At 40.0% G+C, this 18,561-nt stretch overlaps 2 protein-coding genes across 5 annotated transcripts in view; one reads left to right on the forward strand and one right to left on the reverse strand.

Moving 5' to 3' along the window:
• Nucleotides 1-6,181, forward strand: part of LOC120564706 (transcription factor 7-like 1-A) — a 6,542-nt gene extending 361 nt beyond the window's left edge. Inside the window, exons 1-10 of one of the 4 annotated variants that reach the window (XM_039810076.1) lie at nt 1-682; nt 1,148-2,091; nt 2,703-2,774; nt 3,142-3,213; nt 3,572-3,633; nt 3,762-3,830; nt 4,080-4,242; nt 4,505-4,612; nt 4,728-4,761; nt 5,288-6,180. The exon at nt 1-682 is cut by the window's left edge and continues 361 nt beyond it. In XM_039810076.1, coding sequence (XP_039666010.1) covers nt 1,747-2,091; nt 2,703-2,774; nt 3,142-3,213; nt 3,572-3,633; nt 3,762-3,830; nt 4,080-4,242; nt 4,505-4,612; nt 4,728-4,761; nt 5,288-5,709 — 1,347 coding nt within the window. In that variant the 5' untranslated portion in view covers nt 1-682; nt 1,148-1,746 and the 3' untranslated portion in view covers nt 5,710-6,180. Of the gene's footprint in view, nt 683-708; nt 2,092-2,702; nt 2,775-3,141; nt 3,214-3,571; nt 3,634-3,761; nt 3,831-4,079; nt 4,243-4,504; nt 4,613-4,727; nt 4,762-5,287 lie in introns of those variants that run through there. The other 3 variants (XM_039810013.1, XM_039809933.1, XM_039810146.1) reach the window with 3 other exon arrangements.
• A 2,431-nt stretch (nt 6,182-8,612) lies between these two features.
• LOC120569099 (Na(+)/H(+) exchange regulatory cofactor NHE-RF2) lies at nt 8,613-17,658 on the reverse strand. Its single transcript, XM_039816967.1, has 6 exons — nt 16,969-17,658; nt 16,298-16,633; nt 10,970-11,161; nt 10,073-10,226; nt 9,735-9,955; nt 8,613-9,583 (listed from the first exon to the last, which is right to left on the reverse strand). The coding sequence occupies exons 1-6, from the start codon at nt 17,173-17,175 to the stop codon at nt 9,416-9,418; spliced, it is 1,278 nt and encodes a 425-aa protein (XP_039672901.1). The 5' UTR covers nt 17,176-17,658; the 3' UTR covers nt 8,613-9,415.
• Between the last annotated feature and the right edge of the window lie 903 nt (nt 17,659-18,561).

Consider the following 18,561-nt stretch of genomic DNA (forward strand, 5'->3'; position numbering starts at 1 on the left):
ACATATAATGCTGTCTTTACATGCACATTGTAAAACACTAATCAAAAGTAATAGTTTAATGTTATGGTGGATAAATGTAGAGGTTACAGAACAGAAAAAGTAAAGTGATACAGTGCAGTACTATCACAGTCATTTTACTTTTGTGTGATGCCAATTAGACTGTAGGCTACATTCTCTATCTGCAATAATACAGCATATTTATAAAATAAAATGAAGGTTCAAAAGTTATTCTTACACTATATTATTTTAAATACAGACTCCCGCATAAATTGCATATTTCTTCTCCTGCTCTTATTTGTATAATATTCAGGTAGTGACCATTACAGAAAGCGTTATTTGATAACGACCATTTTATTTTAAAATGCCGCAATGATTTCAGTGCACCTGCTGTGCAATGCTTCAACTAACTTGATACATTGTTGAGATTTTAGCACATTGAAAATACAGTAGTCTGCTGCGACAGAATTGGTTAAAATAAACGGAGTATACTTTAGTACCCTGACTTTAAATGCCAGATTAGCACGGGACAAACACCACAGATTTCAATAAGGAGAGATCAATTGGAAGATAAAATATATATAGGACGACAGGATTCCCACGGAGTCTACGCTGGTGGTGGTGGAAAAATACATGAATGGAAAGATATAGTAGCATGAAATGGAAGTACTCAACTAATGTACGGGTATGATACCTCAAAATTGTACTTAAGAATCGTAGGTTACGTGGCCGGGCTGGCTCGGTTGGTGGAGCGGGCGCACACGTGTGGAGGTGTAGGCCTGCCTCGATGCGGAAGGTCAGGAGTTTGAGTCCGACTTGGACGATTTTCCTGCCTGTCTTCCCCCTGTCTTCCCCCTGTCTCTCCCCTTTCATATCTGGCTGTCCTTTCCATTGAGGGCTGAAATGCCCCAAAAAATCTCTAAAAAAAGAATAAAAAGAAAAAGAATAGTAGGTTACTTGAGTAGGACTTAATTACATTCCACAACTGGTTACCTGCCGGAAATAAACAATAAAATGCGAATGGAACAGACTGTAAAAATAGGAATGGAATCCGAGAATGGAATATTTGAATTAACTAACGTCATAATGTGACATATAGGCCTACTACAGAATACAATGAGAATTTAACAGAATTAGTTCATTTCACCAGCAGACTTCAACCTGTGAACCACACATATATTCAAACGACAAAACTAAGAAAAGTGGGAAAATTCAAACATCAAGAACCGTTTAACGCATTAACGTTAACTAGGTAAGTATCTATCCTACTTCATTATACAAGTAAATGTGTGTAGCCCTCTTTAAAACTTACTGAACTAAAGCATACAAATATAAAAGTAAGAACACTCATCATGCAGATTGGCCCCTTTTAAAGTGTCAATGTTTACATTTTAATTTTGGAGTATTATTATTGATGCATTAACATGTAAGCTAAGCAACATTTTAATTTTGTTGTAGTTGGTCCAGGTCAAGTTATAATAACGGTATGATGTTGAGTAGTTAAACCTAAGAGAAATCATCACAATTTCTTAACCAATCATATATTTTGTATGTGAATCCACATCTGCAAATTAACTATAGCTGTCACATAAATGTAGTGAACTACAACATACAATACATCTCTAGTATAATATAATACATAATGTTACTCCCCATAACAGTGTCTCCAAACCAGCTTGCTTGAGTCGTTCTTCTGGAAGAGTTCAGTGACAACAAGCTGTAGGGAGACGGCACGTCTCTGACACCAAGATGGATGTCAGTGCAGAGATAGAGCTTGCTATAGAGGAGATGGAGAGGGGAGAGCTGCTTTCCACTGTCTGGGCGGCCATAGATGAAATACTGGCTGGCATACCCAACCCTCCACCTCCTCCTCTTGTCCCTGCTGAGCTGGAACTCAACGCCCACCCTCAGCCAGTAGAAAGTCACGCTGAAGGATATGGTGCGAGTATCCCCATGATGGCATATCCTCATATGTTTGAGCAGCAAAATCCACTGATGGCTGCTCCCACCATGTACGATGGACTTCTGTGTCAGGGAGACATTATACAGCCAGGTTACCTGTATAACCAGGAAGGTGCATATAGCCAGGGACAGGTAAGATGCTAAGAATAGGTTAAGGATAGGTATCATTAGGGGTAGGTCAATACCTGTAGTGATACAGATGCCTGTCAATGGAGGATGCTTCAAGCTCACTCTGTTGTTCATTCACACATGTTCACTGTGAGGCTCTGATGATTAATAAACGTAATAACTTCCAATTAATCATGATTCAAAAGTAATAATTCATGAGAGCTCAGGGTAGTGAAGTGGTTCCACACTTTTCTGGATAAGAAACCAGAGAAGAAGGAGAAGATGGCACACATGGTAATGGTGACTTTCCATTTATTGTGATTGTTGCTTGAATTTATGTTATAAAGTCTCCTCATTCTCTTACAAGTGATTTGGTAAAGAGATTTCAATACTCAAGGATGAAACACACATGAACAAATACAATGTCTCGGCACAGTATCATGTTCCTGTGTTGCTCTATATGATTTTTATTGGACAGTCTGATGAAGTAGATTTCCAGTATTGTGTTTTTGTGTTCTGTGTCAGATCACAGTAAAGATTGTGTGGTTACATGCATGAACGATGAGTGTTGGTTTATGAACTGATGTATTGAGTGTGTGTATTACGGCTGGTTAACCTCCCCTCTCTCTCCACAGTATCTGCCGTATCAGTGGCCTGAAGCTGACGTCCCAACAGCTGTCAGTCACCCTGCTGCTGCTCCACAGCCAGTAAGACCCTGGTTAACCTCACACACTCTGAACATCTTTACTGTTTGGTTGCAGCAGGTTTAGTAGCATTGTTGTAGGAGAAGGATATCAGTGCTGGAATGGTCACAGCTATACAACACAAACACACATATATACTTTGTCCTGCAGCTCCAGTTCCAAACTCCAATAGAAAAATGGTGCATTTTAGAAAAATAGAAGGTGAAGCTGTCCACTCTTGCTCAGACGTGTCTCACGTGTTTAGATAAGGCTGTGTGTGTTTCTGATGTCAGGCCAAGCTTCAGGACACCTTACAGTTAAACTGAACTGAATTGCATGATGTATTGAGTGTGTGTATTACGGCTGGTTAACCTCCCCTCTCTCTCCACAGTATCTGCCGTATCTGTGGCCTGTAGTTGACGTCCCAACAGCTGTCAGTCACCCTGCTGCTGCTCCACAGCCAGTAAGACCCTGGTTAACCTCACACACTCGGACTGAGAATTAGGTTCACTTAAATCATTTAGCAGAATTTGACTTTCCTATGCTTCTCACTTACTCTCAATGACTCGAAGATATCATTTAGCATGAATGCATAAATTAGGCCCTTGTTCAGCTGTTTGCGCCGTGGTTACCGGACCTCCTGACCCCTGTGACCCTCAACAGAAACCTGTGTTGTAATTTCTCCAGATGTGATTTTACTCCACAGATGTCATTCAAACAGTAATTATAATTTAAAGGGAGGAAAATCCTGACACTAGGTGGTCATATGACACCATTGCAGCTTGTCTCATCACCTGTGCTGTGTGTCTTTGTGTCTGCAGTGTAACATTGTGCCTGTGGTGAAGCTCTCTGAAGGCCAGAGCCTGCGTTGGGTTGGAGCGCGGTACGTAACACACACATAAATGCAAACAAACATCACACAAGTGTACACAGCTATTGAGCTTTTGTTTGTATCATCACAAACTCTCTTTCTATTATCTAATGTGTCTTTCTGTCTCTTTATCTGTGTAGGAATGGAGAGATGTTGTACGAGGTCATAGCAGAAGATTCTGCTCCTCCACTGAACACCTCCAAGTCAAGGTAAGTTTTGCTCAAAATCTACTTTTCTATTTTTCTGACTTTCTCATGATCTGTGGTCATAAACATGCCAGACTCATTGTCAAATCACAATCCTCTTATATAGGATTTTTTTTTATTTAACAACACAGCACAGACAAGGTTACATTTCAGCCCATGTCTTGTATTATTCTGCTTTCTCTCTAAAATACATCTTTCTTCACACTTTTACACAGTGCTAACATGAGATCTTACTTTGGTTTTTCCCCGTAGAAAGAGAAAGCGTGAAAGCCAGCAGGACGAAAGCCCTCCGTACGTAAAGAAGCCGCCAAATGTCTTTATGCTCTTCATGAAAGAGCAGAGGTTGAATGTTGAGGCCGAATTAAACATCGAAGGCATAAAGAGTGCGGCCGTAAATAAAGTCTTGGGACAGAAGGTAAGTGTGTTTGCTCCGTATGTTTGAGACAACTAATCAAAGTTTGGAAAAAAAGGTTTCTACAGCCAAGCTTGTAAAAAGTCCTCGAACTCTAAATCTTCACATCTTTACAGTGATTTTTGCTTTTCATGTATTGTCTTTTGACAAGAGAACAAACCAAACTTTAAAGGACTTTCAGTATTGTGTCTTTTAATTGTGTTTGTGCATGTCCACTATCCAGCCTGTAGTTGTGTGTCAGTTGTGTGTTGGTGTCTCTCCACAGTGGAAGTCACTAACAAAAGAAGAGCAGGCCAAATATTACGACAAGGCCGAAGAAGAAAGACGGCTCCACGCCCAGCGACACCCCGAATGGACCCCCAAAGATAACTATGTAAGTAAACCCTCCTACATGTTTCTATCACTAAACACTCCCTACACTAGAGCTGAGGAAACACAGTCACTGCAAAGAGATTTTATCAGCTGATATCACGTTTGTTTTTGTGTAGGGCAAAAAGAGGAAGAGGCAGAGAAGAGTTAAAGGTAAGACGACATTACTGTGAAAAAGGTGATAAAAAAGGTGACAAGGGACAATACTGGATCATATTTGACTAACTTAATTCACAGATTGTTAAATTACATTGGTTTTACAAACAAGAAATATATATCTTAAATTATACAAGTGAGTTAAACTAGTTCAAAACATTGAACATGTACATAAATGCAGGAGACTGTGGAGGGAAACCTAGCTTACTTAGACTTTTAAGGTGAAGTTCATGTTCCAGTTGTATATTTTATTTGACTTAACATAAATGGCAAAAAACAACTTCCCCACAAAGTGAACAATAACACTGAGGTGCAGATGGCCCTTGTGTTTTCTGCTGAATACTGAATCGTGTATTGTCACAAAAGAAATCAGAACTTGTCAGAATCACAACAGAAGTTGTGACCCTTTTAGAATATCTTTTTTTTATTCAGTACTAGTATTAACGTGTTGTTTAATGCAGGTTTAAGAAGCAGCAACTTGGTAAGAAGATTGATCAGTGTTTTTTGTTTGTTTGTGTTGCAGCCTCTGCATCTAATCCTGAAGAGGACACTCAACAGGCCAAGAAGATGGAGTCTTCCTCCTCAATGACGGAGGCCCCTCACACAAAGACGAGAATGATGGAGCCACAGGACCTGCAGACAGTCCTGGGGATGGAGGCTCCACAAACGCAGACAGTCTTGGTGCAGCTGCCACACACACAGACTGCCGTGACTGTGCCTGTGTGCGACATGTGTCACCTGCCACAGGTGTATGAGATCAGCCCTGCCTCATGGCTGGATCCTCTGGAAACAGCGTCCACATTGCTGGCCTCCCCTGCTCCACTGACTCTAATGCAGACAGAGTCCACCCACTCAGAGGATGTCGGAGGACGGTGTTACCCAGTGATGGAGCAGCTTGAGCCACTTTCCTCTCCTCACTGTATAGCTTCAGCTGCCTTTCTATAGACATCTGCACTGTGGAGCTTAATAAAAAAAAATCATACACAAACAGAATCACAAACAGTACTTTGACATGTGACAACTAACAGAGCACCACAGAGCGAAACAGTTTTGAAAGCCACTATATTATTGGTTAAACACAGGAAAACAGGATCAAGAAAAGGGAAGAGCAGCCACATGTTTAAACTATTCAACAGTCTACTGTGTATAACGCAATACAGATAAACAGCACCACAACCTACACCCTCCAAAATGATCATAGAGTTAAATCAACACCTCTCTAAACAGCTTCAACAAAAACGTATTGCAGAATTATTGGAGGACAGCAACTGAGTGTATACTTTGACTAACTAAATAATTATCGTTATTTTAAGCCTTTTATCTCCTCATCCTATCCGTCTTCTAAATACTGTAGGTCTTTGTTATGCTTTTGTACGGCCTCATTACCTTGTGAGTGTTTTAAGATTTTGTATCTTGAGTTTTTTTTAGATAATTATACATCTGTATTAATGTATTTATAACCATTTCCTATTATAGTTTTTTTTTGTTTATAGCCTTTGATTTTTTATTTTTATTTTGTGATTAACAGTGTTTTTCTTTTTCTTATGTACTGTGTTTGTATTTGTTGTGTGTGTAGCGTGGGTTTGCGCCGGGTCTTCAGGCTTCCTCCCACAGCCCAAAGAGATTAATTAGGTTAAAGAATATTTTTAATTTCTGCTAAAGCTGAGGTTTCATCTATTTTCAACGGAAAAAAGCCAAATCTCATGTCTACCCTTTAAAAAAGCCTTTCTATTATGAAATAGCCAGTAAAATGAAGGCTTTTTACATAATTTTGAAGAGTGCCTTGGATTTTCCTTTTTTTTCTACACATAATTGAATTACCGACCCCAAAGAGCACCTTCAAACATTTGACTGAACTTCCTGAGCACCCTGGACTTTTTTGTCTTCTCATGTCTTCTCATGTCTACTCGTGTTTTAACATCATATATGTTGAAAAAGGGGATTGCCGACTAAAATATACGTAAGTACAACCTTTTGAAGTAGCCATGTGCCTAGTAAAGTACAGTAGATGTGTAATCCAAGCGTCTGTTGAAGCACTACAGTTTGATTGAATTTATTGCCTGCAATGGTAAATTAATTATTCAATGTAAATTAATTTGTATTTATATCTTTGTATTTATATGAAACAATACAACATATGGAAGATAAAATCTGGATAATTTTTTTATGATCAATTTTATTTTATTTTTTTATATTTTTAAACATACAAACACAATTGAACAAGAATAACAGCCCTCTGCCACCCCCACCCTCTGTGGTTTTGAGGAAAGAAAACAAACAAATATCAAAAAACAAAAACAGGAATCAGGAATCACACCTTGCCTAGTCGTTCTCCTCTACTTCTTGTGATGCTGAGGTCATTAGGACCTATACTTGTGCTGCTGCGTTTTTCCATAGGTCTATAGTCTATGATTTGGTTTTGTTAATCCTTGCTGTAGAGAGCTCAAGCATAACGATGTCTAGAAAATATGTCAACCACTGTTTTATACAAAGCGAGTGGGGGGAGCCAGCGCTGAGCTATTATTTTCTTGGTCGCGGTTGATCCAGCTAGCCAAATTTTCCTCTGTCTCCCAAGCAGGTGTAATTTAGAGTCATCATTAAGTAACAAAACAATCGGGTCAGTAGGAATTCAACATCCTATCACATCAGATATTACTGATGTTGTTTTATTCCAAAACTCATGTACCTGTTCACACTCCCAGACCATGTGCAAGAAAAAATCTGGATATTTGTGATCATTAATCAAATCCAAATTATTACCGCCTCATAATACTCACACTCATAGGTATTCTGTTGTCTGTACAGCAGCTCTAGGTGTTTTTTTTGTATCTGTGCCTGAGATATATATATTTTTTGTGTGTGTGTACTAAGACCGTCTTTCCAAGAACATGGATTCCTTTTCAGACATGATAACATACACAATGTGAATAAACTGTTAGTCTGTCAGAAATCTCCCACGAACTACATATCTGATTCATCTCCAGCACCATAATTACAGGCTTCTGTTACAGTGAACATCATCTTTTCATTACTACCATGATATTACTTGTAAACACCCTGAGGCTTGGGGTGGAGCTTGGGCAGAGTTGAGTTCAGGAAAATCCCTGAGTTGAGTCCTCCTTCCTTCTCTGTCACTGTCTCCATCCCAATATATAACGATATCACCTCTGTGTTGAGATAATTGTATAAAGCAAACACCATCACACACAGTATATAGAGCTTTTGGTTTGGATTGTTTGTGACAGACAAAAATGCTTTTTATATAAACAGCTTTGAAAGCAGGCATTGTTTAGAGAGATAAAAAAAAAATTGAAGATAACATTTATATGCCTTTATTGTGCATGTCCCTGTTTTATCGCTGCAGTAAACTGACATGAACAGGTATTTCCTGTTCTGTAGCCATCCTTATTTGGCCTTTTGTTCACATCTCAATGTACTCTTGCAATCTGGGGAAGGGAGACATTTAAATAATGGTGCTCCTGGTGGCCAAAGAGGATTATATGATCTGATATGAACTAAAGTTTATAATTTCTACATTTGCAAGTCACTTGCAAACATGGGCCCAATTCAACAAAACACCAGTCATTGATGTCCCCACACCTTAAGCAAGTGGCTGGTTAGCTTAAGTAGGTTAGCCTAGTATGATACATTGTAGATATAAGGCCAGGTCAAGCCACTGAGTATCTGCTCTTTGCTTTGGTGAGGCAAATAAAAGGTATGTTAGGTCAGTTGGTGCTACCAACTGCAGGGCCTAATATCAGCTCAAAACAACATGAATACTGGGCTTCAGCTCATCAAACGTATGACACATTCTACGATGTGTTGATATATGACATTCTACTGTGGCATTTACACATAATTGGAAAGTTTATTTCACATTGTGAGAAGAACCAAAGCACATTTGAGAGACAAATCCTTAAAAAGCTACAACAACTATCATCCATTAGTCAACCATTTGCTTAAATATTTTCCTTTACAGATATCATTGAAGAGAAGCACTGAGGTGATCCAACATAATACATTTCATAACTCAGCCTCTATACCATTTCCTCTGTATTTACATCTAAAAGTGATATGCTACATTAAATTGAAAAACAAAAAGTTAATATAACTACTCCAGGACTCAGCTTTGATGAGCTCATTGTAAATTGAAAAGACATTTAACTATTACTTCAAAAAATGAAATCTACCAAAGTTACAACAGAAAGCGTAGCTACAGAAAATACGGCCTAAAAATACGGTTACAGATGCATAGTCACTATGGCTCTGAAATGACTATGATTTAATGAAGAGAAACACTGTGTACTGACCAGGCACCATGGCCATTAGTGCTATCGTTTAATGTAGTGTATTGTAAGATTTCTGACACATCCATAGAACATTTCTTTGTCCTTATAGATACTGTAAAATAAGCATCTAGAAAATACTATTTGATATCTTTATCTTCTTTTTACACAGAGCAGAATTTAGGAATATTACTATGAATGTTACTACCTGCGCCTTTTCCCTTTTCACATTACTCTTTCTTTTACCGTGCCTCTGCAACATCGAGGAACAGTACTTAAAATTACAATATGAACTGTGAAGAATCACAATATTATTCTTCGTTCTATGCTGTTCTTCTCTTTTTTTTGCTCCTTACATTCTGGGGTCACAAGCTGCTGAAGATCTCATGTTTCTTATTCCAGTCCATAACAGGTGCTCTCTTCTTTTTGCGGCTGGCTAGGGCCTTTTGTTTAGCCTCAGCGGCTGTGGGACTCAGACGGAGGCCACTGTCCACGAAAGGGTCCGAACAACGCCTGTCGTCCTCATCAGGGACCTACAACACACAGAAACGTACGTTTTATGCACACACACACACACACACACACACACACACACACACACACACACACACACACACACACACACACACACACACACACACACACCAACATTCTGTTTTGTTTCTCTCCTGCCACCTCTCTCACCTGGATGCTCATGTCCGAGCTGCTGATCTCTGATTGGGTGGTGGAACTTCTCGAGGAATGGGATGCTGAGCTCCCAGTGACCCGGGATTTTGGAGATGTATTTGTGATCGGGGAGTCTGTCAGCGTGACGTTTATGATTGGTGGATCTGTGGCGGGGAGTTCAGTCGTTGGAGAGGGGTTGGGTGGGGCACTTTCTGTGGCTGATTCATCCAGATGAAGATCTGTGAGAGAGTAAACAGAAACACATGAGCCATTTTGTCTGGAGAGTAAAGAGAGTTGTGTATGTGTGTGTGTGTGTGTGTGTGTGTGTGTGTGTGTGTGTGTGCGTACAATTTGACCTTTGACATGGCTGGTGTTGGGTGTGATCCCCAGTCTGTGGAAGAGCTCGTCCGTCTCCTGATCGACCACTAGGAGGCGCACTTCCTCCCCTCCTGCTCTAATGAGTAGCACCACCTCTGAGTGCCTCAAGCCCTCTATGTTCACTCCATTCACCTGAGATGTCAGAGGACACAGAAACAGTGGAGGAAAGTAAAAATGAAGAGATGCAGAAACAACAGTTGAGAAGCCTAATGAGACAGACAGGAGACAGGGCAGATATTAGGAAGTAGCCATTACACAAGCAGAAGGTACAGTACGTTATGCCTCACACACCAAAAACAGATATAATCAGTAATTTGAGTAGAAGCAAGTTTATTTGCATGAATTCCCTTCCTGCCTCCACATTCTACCTTTACACAACATAAACTGTACACCTCATACTGATGGAAATGGAAACAAAGTCTCACTCATGCAAGCGCACATATCAGAAAGCCTGTGATGTACATGCAGGTGTGCATACATGTCCACATGAAAAGACTGAAACACAAGCCCCTCTTCTACACCTCCATTCAAGATTGTCCCCTCTTGTTTTTTCTTCCTTTCCCCCTTAAACAACACCTCTCTCTCCCACCCACTCATTAAACCCAGCTAATCTGCTCCAATCTAATCACACCTTAAATCACCTCTCTCTCCCACCTACTCTAAACCCAGCTAATCTACTCCAATCCAATCACACCTAAAACCAGTGCAGACCTGATTAATATGGGAAGCAGTTGGCATTGTTTTTCCGATCAGTTGCCTAAAATTGACCTCTGACGAGGGCCCTGCATCGAGTCTGCATATATACTCTGAAAAAGGGGATGGAGGTCATTCTTCTGCCCCATTTATTTCAATGTGTGTGCACTTTGGTTTGGTACCTCCACAAGTCTGTCTCCAGGCCTGATGTCTGCACTCAGAGCGGCTGAGCCGGGGTCCACTGAACGCACAAACTGTCCACCCTTTTTCTTATCGCCGTGCAGGTTGAAGCCGTAGCCGTGCTCCCCCTTCACCAGGTGACACAGACGGGGAAGGAGCTCAACTGCCGGCTCTGGTGATGGCTGCACCTGCAGCTACAATGGGACATAAATGAGCTTTACAAAAAAAGGGGGGAACAAGTCTGTAATTTAGAGTTAAATGCATTTAGAGTTTATTAGGTACATCTGTACAATCTAGCGGCCACGGGTTTCCATTTATTTCATGATATAAAACTAACCTGAAGCTTGTTTGAATTGTGTAATCTATCACAGTGGACAACAAATGTGCATTCATGTTTTTAATCAAAGTGACATTATCAGTGTGTGCTGTGTGGTATAGCATTTTGAGTGCAGATTGATCTGAATAGTCTGCACTGCTTTGTCCTGCAAAGATAATAAACCAAAAATCAATGTGGATTTGTGTTCATTTTGATGGATTACACAACTCGAGCGAGTTTCAAGAGCCTGCAGATTTTCATATTGGACAGAAATGAATGGCTGCTTGTAATAGTATGAAGAAAACATCAAAAAATATAGTATATAGCATGCATTTGAAAATGCTTGGCAAATATGTATACTTACTAAAAACATGTTAAGTAACCTGTCTGGTCCTTTAATACATGATCATTTTTGAGTCTGTGGCGATGTTCACTGCATTATACTGAATGTTTTGTCCTCTAATAACAACACCACCACTAATTATGGCCTCAAAAATGACCATAGAGTTTAATCAACACCTCTGTGACAAAGTGTCAACAAAAACCAGACATGAAAAGCTTCACAACAGCAGGAGTTACTGTAGGGCTGTTGTGCTGGATTGCACTAGATTGTGCAGGTTAGGGCTGTGCACCTTTAAATATTGCATATCAACTTTCAGTACAGTCATATCTGGACAATATGATCATATCAAATGATCTCTGTTGTCTAAATCAGTGATTCCAAGCAAATTGTAATTTTAAATAAACTAGTTGTGTATGATGTAATGCACAGTCTTATAATTAATTAGCATACATTTGCCATGGGGTAATATAAAATGACATTGGAAAAAGATTCTCATTAATATCCTAATCTCTTAATATTGTAAAATTGATTTCAGGTTTATTTCCCAGCCCTACCATAGGTGTACCTGTTAAACAGGTAACTGTACGATGAGCTAAGCAGGAGAAAGTGGCTGCCAGGAGCTGAGCACAGTGGGCTAAGTGGATATGGTTAAGAGACATTAAGACCGATTCTGAGCGTAATGGCCAACGACAAGAGTTGACACATTGCATGACTCACCTGCTGACTGGACCTTTGCCTCTACAACATGGTACGTGCTGGCTATTTGTGTGTGTGTGTATGTGTGTGTGTGTGTGTGTGTGTGTGTGTGTGTGTGTGCTCTATGACCACGCATTAGTCCCTGTCCTGAGGGTAGCCCATGGATAGTGACTGTCTAGTGACACTGCTGTGACCTGACAGATCTCTCTGACCTTTATGCTCCATCCACACACACACACACACACACACACACACACACACACACACACACACACACACACACACACACACACAGCGTTGTCCACCAATAGTTACACAATCCACAGGGTTATATGAATAATACAGTAATATGGAAAAATAAAAAACTATTTAAATACAAATATTTTATGTAATCCATACAATCAAGTAGGTTTGAATGTTCTTGATTTCCATACATCTAATATAATTTTCAAGGTTTAAACATTATATAATAAATAAAGATAAACTGTGTATATCATTCCAAATTTTATTACTCAAAAAGTTGGAGGTATTGAATTCTTCCTAAAGTGTAATTTTGAGTTGATAAGCTCCCTCTTCAGTTATTTAACTTTCATAGGCATGTTCTTTTATGTTGGCTTCTTATTTATTAACACAATTCCCCCCCCCCCATAAACATTTGGTATGGAAAAATAAAAATGCAAAGATAAGAACAAGTCACTATGTTATCCCAAATGAGTCCAAAACAATATTTTAAGGATTTCACAACTGATTAATGAGAACAGTCACTTACTTATTCAGAATTCTTAATGAAGTTTAATATTTCAGTAATTGCACGATTATATAGCATATATTCGATGCTGTACCCATGTGTTTTGTAAGACTGTTGCAGGGTAGTAATGTGTCTAATGACCAGTCAACGTTTAGACCTGATGCTTTATTAAATGGCATTGATATAAAGGATAAGAAGTGCAAAAATAGATATTTTAGACATTTGAAACATTGCCCCACAGTTGCTCGATGCAAACACTATTGGAATAACCACTTTGAAATATCAATTGAAATTAGATTTTGACCTATTATAATAAATATTTGTCAGTAATAAAGTAAATGAAGTGTATTTTAATATTGTCCATTACATCTACTACTGAGCCAACCCTGCCACCCAACAAACCAATTTTAAAGAAATATAAATCTGATCTTTCCTGAATGCTGCATAGCTTGTGGAGATGATTGCACATTTGATTTTGGAGTGTATTTATGTCAGATTGTTTTGGATTGATGTTGAAAAGTTATTTAATGTATTGTGTGACTCTAAGATAAAATGATAAAGTAGAGATATTATTTTTTACTATGAAGGACATTATTTGCATAAATACCATGTTTTCATTTGGAATCTTTTAATTCTATTTGGAAAATGTAATATCCATAAAGTAAATGGTATGAAAGAAAACCGAATAGTCACCAATTAAAAAATTACTTTTGAAACTTTTAAAGGACAAGAACAAGAAAGCCGTCCAGACTCTAAACATCTACAATGCCTTACAACATCTTTAATGTAAATATTATACACCCCTTTTTGTCCATGTTTGTTTCTATGTATTTACTGTATTTCTTATGTTATTAAATAATAAAGTTTTTTTGAAAAAAAGGACGAGTGTGCGAGCCATATTGATTAAACAGAACACCTTGGCGACAGATCACCATGGTGACAGGTCAGGTCGCTGTGGTCATCATGTCTCCTGCTGGTTTTAAAGGTCTCTGTTTCATTTGTTGGCCTGTTTACTATATTTATCATGTCCCAAATCAATTGCCCCACACACACACACACACACACACACACACACACACACACACACACACACACACACACACACACACACACACACACACACACACACACACACACACACACACACACACACACAACTGACCTGGAAATATCTACTAGTTCTTTAAACAGACATAGTGTTTCCATGTTGCAGTCATGATAATCAAGTCTGTTAGTCCAGAAAGAAGTTGATTCATCAATTAGTTAATGTACAAAAAGTATTTTAAGTGATTTTCAAGCAAAAACTGCTAAACATTCATTGGTCCAAAAGGTGTATTATAGGGGCTAATGTTATTCCATGTAGAGGAGGTAGACACAATAACAACTGCACAATATAATGCAGTTTATTGATTCATTATTTCATTCATTCACAACAGCCCTGTAATAAAAATCAATACATTCTGAAGCTTATTAAGTATTGGTTAAAGCGTTGTCAGCTCATTTGAAGCCAGTCTTGGTGGTGATGTTATAGATTGTTGTAAAGGTGCTGCTGTTATTGCGTATGAATCATATTGTTTGAGCTGAACCTATAACCAAAACAGATAAAGATAGCCGGATGGCCTGCCAAGGGGCTTCGGCTAAACATGTGGCAGCTTGACATAAGCCTCTGGTTCTGAGGATCCTGGTCCACTTTGTTTGGAGACCAAACACTGAGGTCAATCTCTGACACACAGTTTCTGCAGCCAGGCTGACATTAAGACGTCACGGCGATGTTTGGGTTAGCACTAGTGGAAATTTACATTTTGCCATGACACTTTCTGTCATGGAAATGTAGACATTTAAATGGGTTTGTGTGTATTTTGTAAACACTAACAAAGCTTTGCTAGCATTCCAAAATACCCACTGTAGAGTGTGAAATTGTGTACCTCAAGCCCAAAATAAACTTACAAATTACAAAGCCCTAGGTAAAGTAGTAAAACTCTGGGCAGAAACGCGTCTCAGATTCTCACTTTACGGAGAAAAAAAACTAACAGCTAAGCCTTTGACTTGTTTTTATCAAATTCCTGCTTGATTTGACTTTTTAAATTCATGTACACAAAACAGAATAACATGAGGCACCATTGCATTAAGGCAACTCTCAGTGAAGTGAGTATGTGGTTTTCACCTCCACCTAGTGCACTCTTTATCACACTATCATTCATTAAGTCGACTAAACAATAAGTAGCCTACATTCTATAGGTTTTTGTAGGAAACACGATCAGGTGAGCAGGGAAGAATCCTACAGCTGTATGTATGTGTGAGGTATTAACATCAGTATGCATAAAGGGACAGCGCTCTTTAAATACAATATGCATTTTAAATGTTCACACACCTTAGAGACAACAGTAGCTTGTAAAGCAGGTGTTTGAATGTTAAAAACAGGACAATAAAACCCACTGTTGCACGGCGGCATAGAGGAGATGAGAAATCCTTTTAAACCTGCTGTTTTTACTCTGTCTCTACTCCCTGTTTTATTCAGTCACTGTTTAATTTCCCTGAAAACTTTTTTTCAACTTGCATGTGCTACAATTGACTTTACTGCCTAACTTTGGCTGGAAGAAGAGGGATTGTGCGGTGTGTTTTGTGCACATGTGTAGGTAGTATATCTGTCCAAGACATCCAGCCGAATGGAATAATAATAATAATAATAATGATAAATTCAAACCACAAAATAGTGATTCATTTCCTTTAAGCCAGCCAATGTTAACTTACATAAATGTCTCCACTTGGGTGTTTTCTTACCCTTTTTTGTGGCTTCTTCAGTTCATTTGATCAGTTTGTCTCTCCTCCTCTGGGCACCTGTGGTTTGTGCTGGAATACCAAAAGCCTGTTTTTTGTTTTTTCAGCCCCAAGTCACTAGACTCTTTCAAAAGGCACTGCTTTGGAACTGAATCCAACCGGCCTAACACCCATGTGCTCAAGTCAGATTAGTGCTAGACAGACATCAGGTTAAACACTGTACGCTCAGTGTCACACGCACTCTTGACAGTAACACACTGGCTCTCTGCTGCTAGCCAGAGACACCAACGTATCACTTCAATTTGTACTCTTCTCTCCCTTTTTTTTCTATTAAAAAAACGGCAGATAATCTATAAAAGCCCTCTAAGTTTTTGACATTTGACTATGTTGTTCTAGTGTGTGTGAGAGACCCACAGACAATGGTCTAATGTATTGATGCCCACTCTTACCTCTGTGTCTGTCGCTGTACTTGATGTCAATGAGGATCTCTTGTCATTAGCTTGTGTGGCCGTGTGTGTGGACAAGTCTGCAGCAGGAGGGGAAAATGAGTGTTTGTGGTTTGGTTTGGGTGACAGGGGTGACAGGGGTGACAGGGGTGAGTTCTCTCTGGGTAAGGGAGAATTAGAAGGGGTGGACCGGGGCGAAGGCTGCGGGGAGAGGGTTCCCATCTCAATGGCCAGGTCCTCGGTGCAGGCCAGGCCACGGCTGCGGAAGTAGTCATCTGTTTCTCTGTCGATCACCAGCAGCCTGGTGCGGTGCTCCACCTCACGGATACGTTCCACCACCTGCAGGGAGGAGAGACGAGTAACAGAGAGGAGCGTAAAGGCAGATAATGAAAGTTATGACAGTAGTGTGATGTCATTCAGGGCATGTTGTTCACTCTGAACTGGCCTGCATATAACACAGTTTGCATAACAAAGACACCCAGTGATTCCCACAGGGCTCACATTGACCCATTTTAGTACACCCCCATCTCCTCCTCCTCCTCCTTCTTCTCGGGCAGGCAAAGTGGTCCAACAGGTATAGAACTCATTGTTTGTACCTCAGAGAGTGTATCTCTTTACCACGCAAGCACTTCTGTGATTCTTTAAAACGTTCATTTTATTGAGCCATCACTCACTCGATGGTGGCTTTCGTTCTCCACATTCTCCCCGTTCACCTCCACCACCCGGTCTCCTGGTCGCAGCCCGGCCAGATCAGAAGAGGAGCCGGGCTCCACTTTGCGGATGAACTGTCCGCCTTTATTCCTCTCACCGTGCAGGTGAAACCCATAGCCGCGCTCTCCCTTGGTCAGGAAACAGAGCCTGGGTCTCAGCTCGCTCTCCATCCCAGCGCGTCAAAAAAAAACAAAAAAAAACAACAACAGGTAAATGTGTCTCAGGAGAATAAACAGGTGATTGTTCCAAGAGCGGTGGAAAGCCTCTGGCTCTTAATCCAATGTACGGCTGCGCGCTCCAGTGACCAAAAGACCATCATCATTTAGCATCCACAATTGTTCTGAGAGCACACATCAAAAAACTAGGCTAAAACTAACGAGTGTTTAATCCATCATGCAAGTGCTGGGGGCGCAAATATGAGCGCGCAAAAATGGTGCGCGCACGTGTACATAAAATAGTGGCCAAAAACGGCGGACAGGGGCTAAATCCCGTCCATCGGAGGAATAATCCAAGAGATCAGAGATTAGAAAGCTTTTCCTCGCACGTAACACTTAATTCTCCTAGCCAACTGGGCGTGTGTCCTCCTGTCCGAGCCGGTGAGAGAATAAAGAGAGGCGTGAACAACAGATGCCACTGTCCCCCCGCAGCGCACACCTGACGAAGCAGCGCAGCAATGGGAGGCTGTTGTTAGGAGTTACTGTAAAGAAATGATTTGTTTAGTCATTTAATATGTTCGCAGCCAAGATGCGTTTTAAATGCGGCCAAGGACATTTTGCTTCCGACACAGCCCCTCGAGTGGTGGGTGTGAAACCAGACTGTGTGACCTGAGAACGGAAATCGTCCTTCTGTCCTCTATCCCCTATCTTCACTGGAGATCAATAAAGGGATTTAAATGGTTCATGAAATAGCCAAAAACTCAGGCTCACTTGCATTTACCCATTTGAAAAGGAGTCTATCAAGTTCTCCAGGACAGCCAAGTTTAAATTGTTTTATAGACAAGTATTAAATATACTGAAGTATCAAAAGAAAAAGAAAATAATCATAATACAAAGTGGCTGCTGTCAGTGTTGTACTATTATATCATTATTATTGACGTGATGTGTATGTCAAATCTCAAATTGAAATGTAATATAGCTTTTAAATAAATGCAGAGAAGTGAAAAGTAATAGTAATGTTTCTCTCTGAAATTTAGTAAAGTAGAAGTATAGAATGGAGTACTTCAAATTGGAATTAACAGAAATTGAGTAAATGCAAAGACCATTGCAGTGTCATGGAAATCGGGCTCCCCTCTTCTTATTGACAGATGGACTGTTGAGATGAATAGCTGCATTCCCCTGGAAAAAATCACTTATTGTCTCAGGAAACGATAGGACACCTTTTTGGAAATTTGGCAGCCATATTTAGACCACATCAGTACATCTCTTACTTAATGTAGTTGTTTGTATTGACCTTACACACTGACCTCTGGGGGGGGGGGTTATAAGGTATTGTGGGGGGGGTCTATCCTCCACGTTTTGTCCTTTGTTATGTCGCTATACTGTTGGTGTACTGACATG

The sequence above is a fragment of the Perca fluviatilis genome, chromosome 1 (genome assembly GCF_010015445.1).
Source record: "Perca fluviatilis chromosome 1, GENO_Pfluv_1.0, whole genome shotgun sequence".
NCBI lineage: Eukaryota > Metazoa > Chordata > Actinopteri > Perciformes > Percidae > Perca > Perca fluviatilis.

What these genes read in the sequence shown, in the direction of transcription:
- LOC120569099 (XM_039816967.1), bottom strand. Translation starts at nt 17,175, where the DNA reads ATGGAGAGCGAGCTGAGACCCAGGCTCTGTTTCCTGACCAAGGGAGAG. An exon ending in CAACACCAGCCATGTCAAAG is followed by an intron (nt 9,956 to 10,072) that starts GTCAAATTGTAC and finishes ACTCTCTCACAG; the next exon opens with ATCTTCATCTGGATGAATCA. An exon ending in GCTCGGACATGAGCATCCAG is followed by an intron (nt 9,584 to 9,734) that starts GTGAGAGAGGTG and finishes TGTGTGTTGTAG; the next exon opens with GTCCCTGATGAGGACGACAG.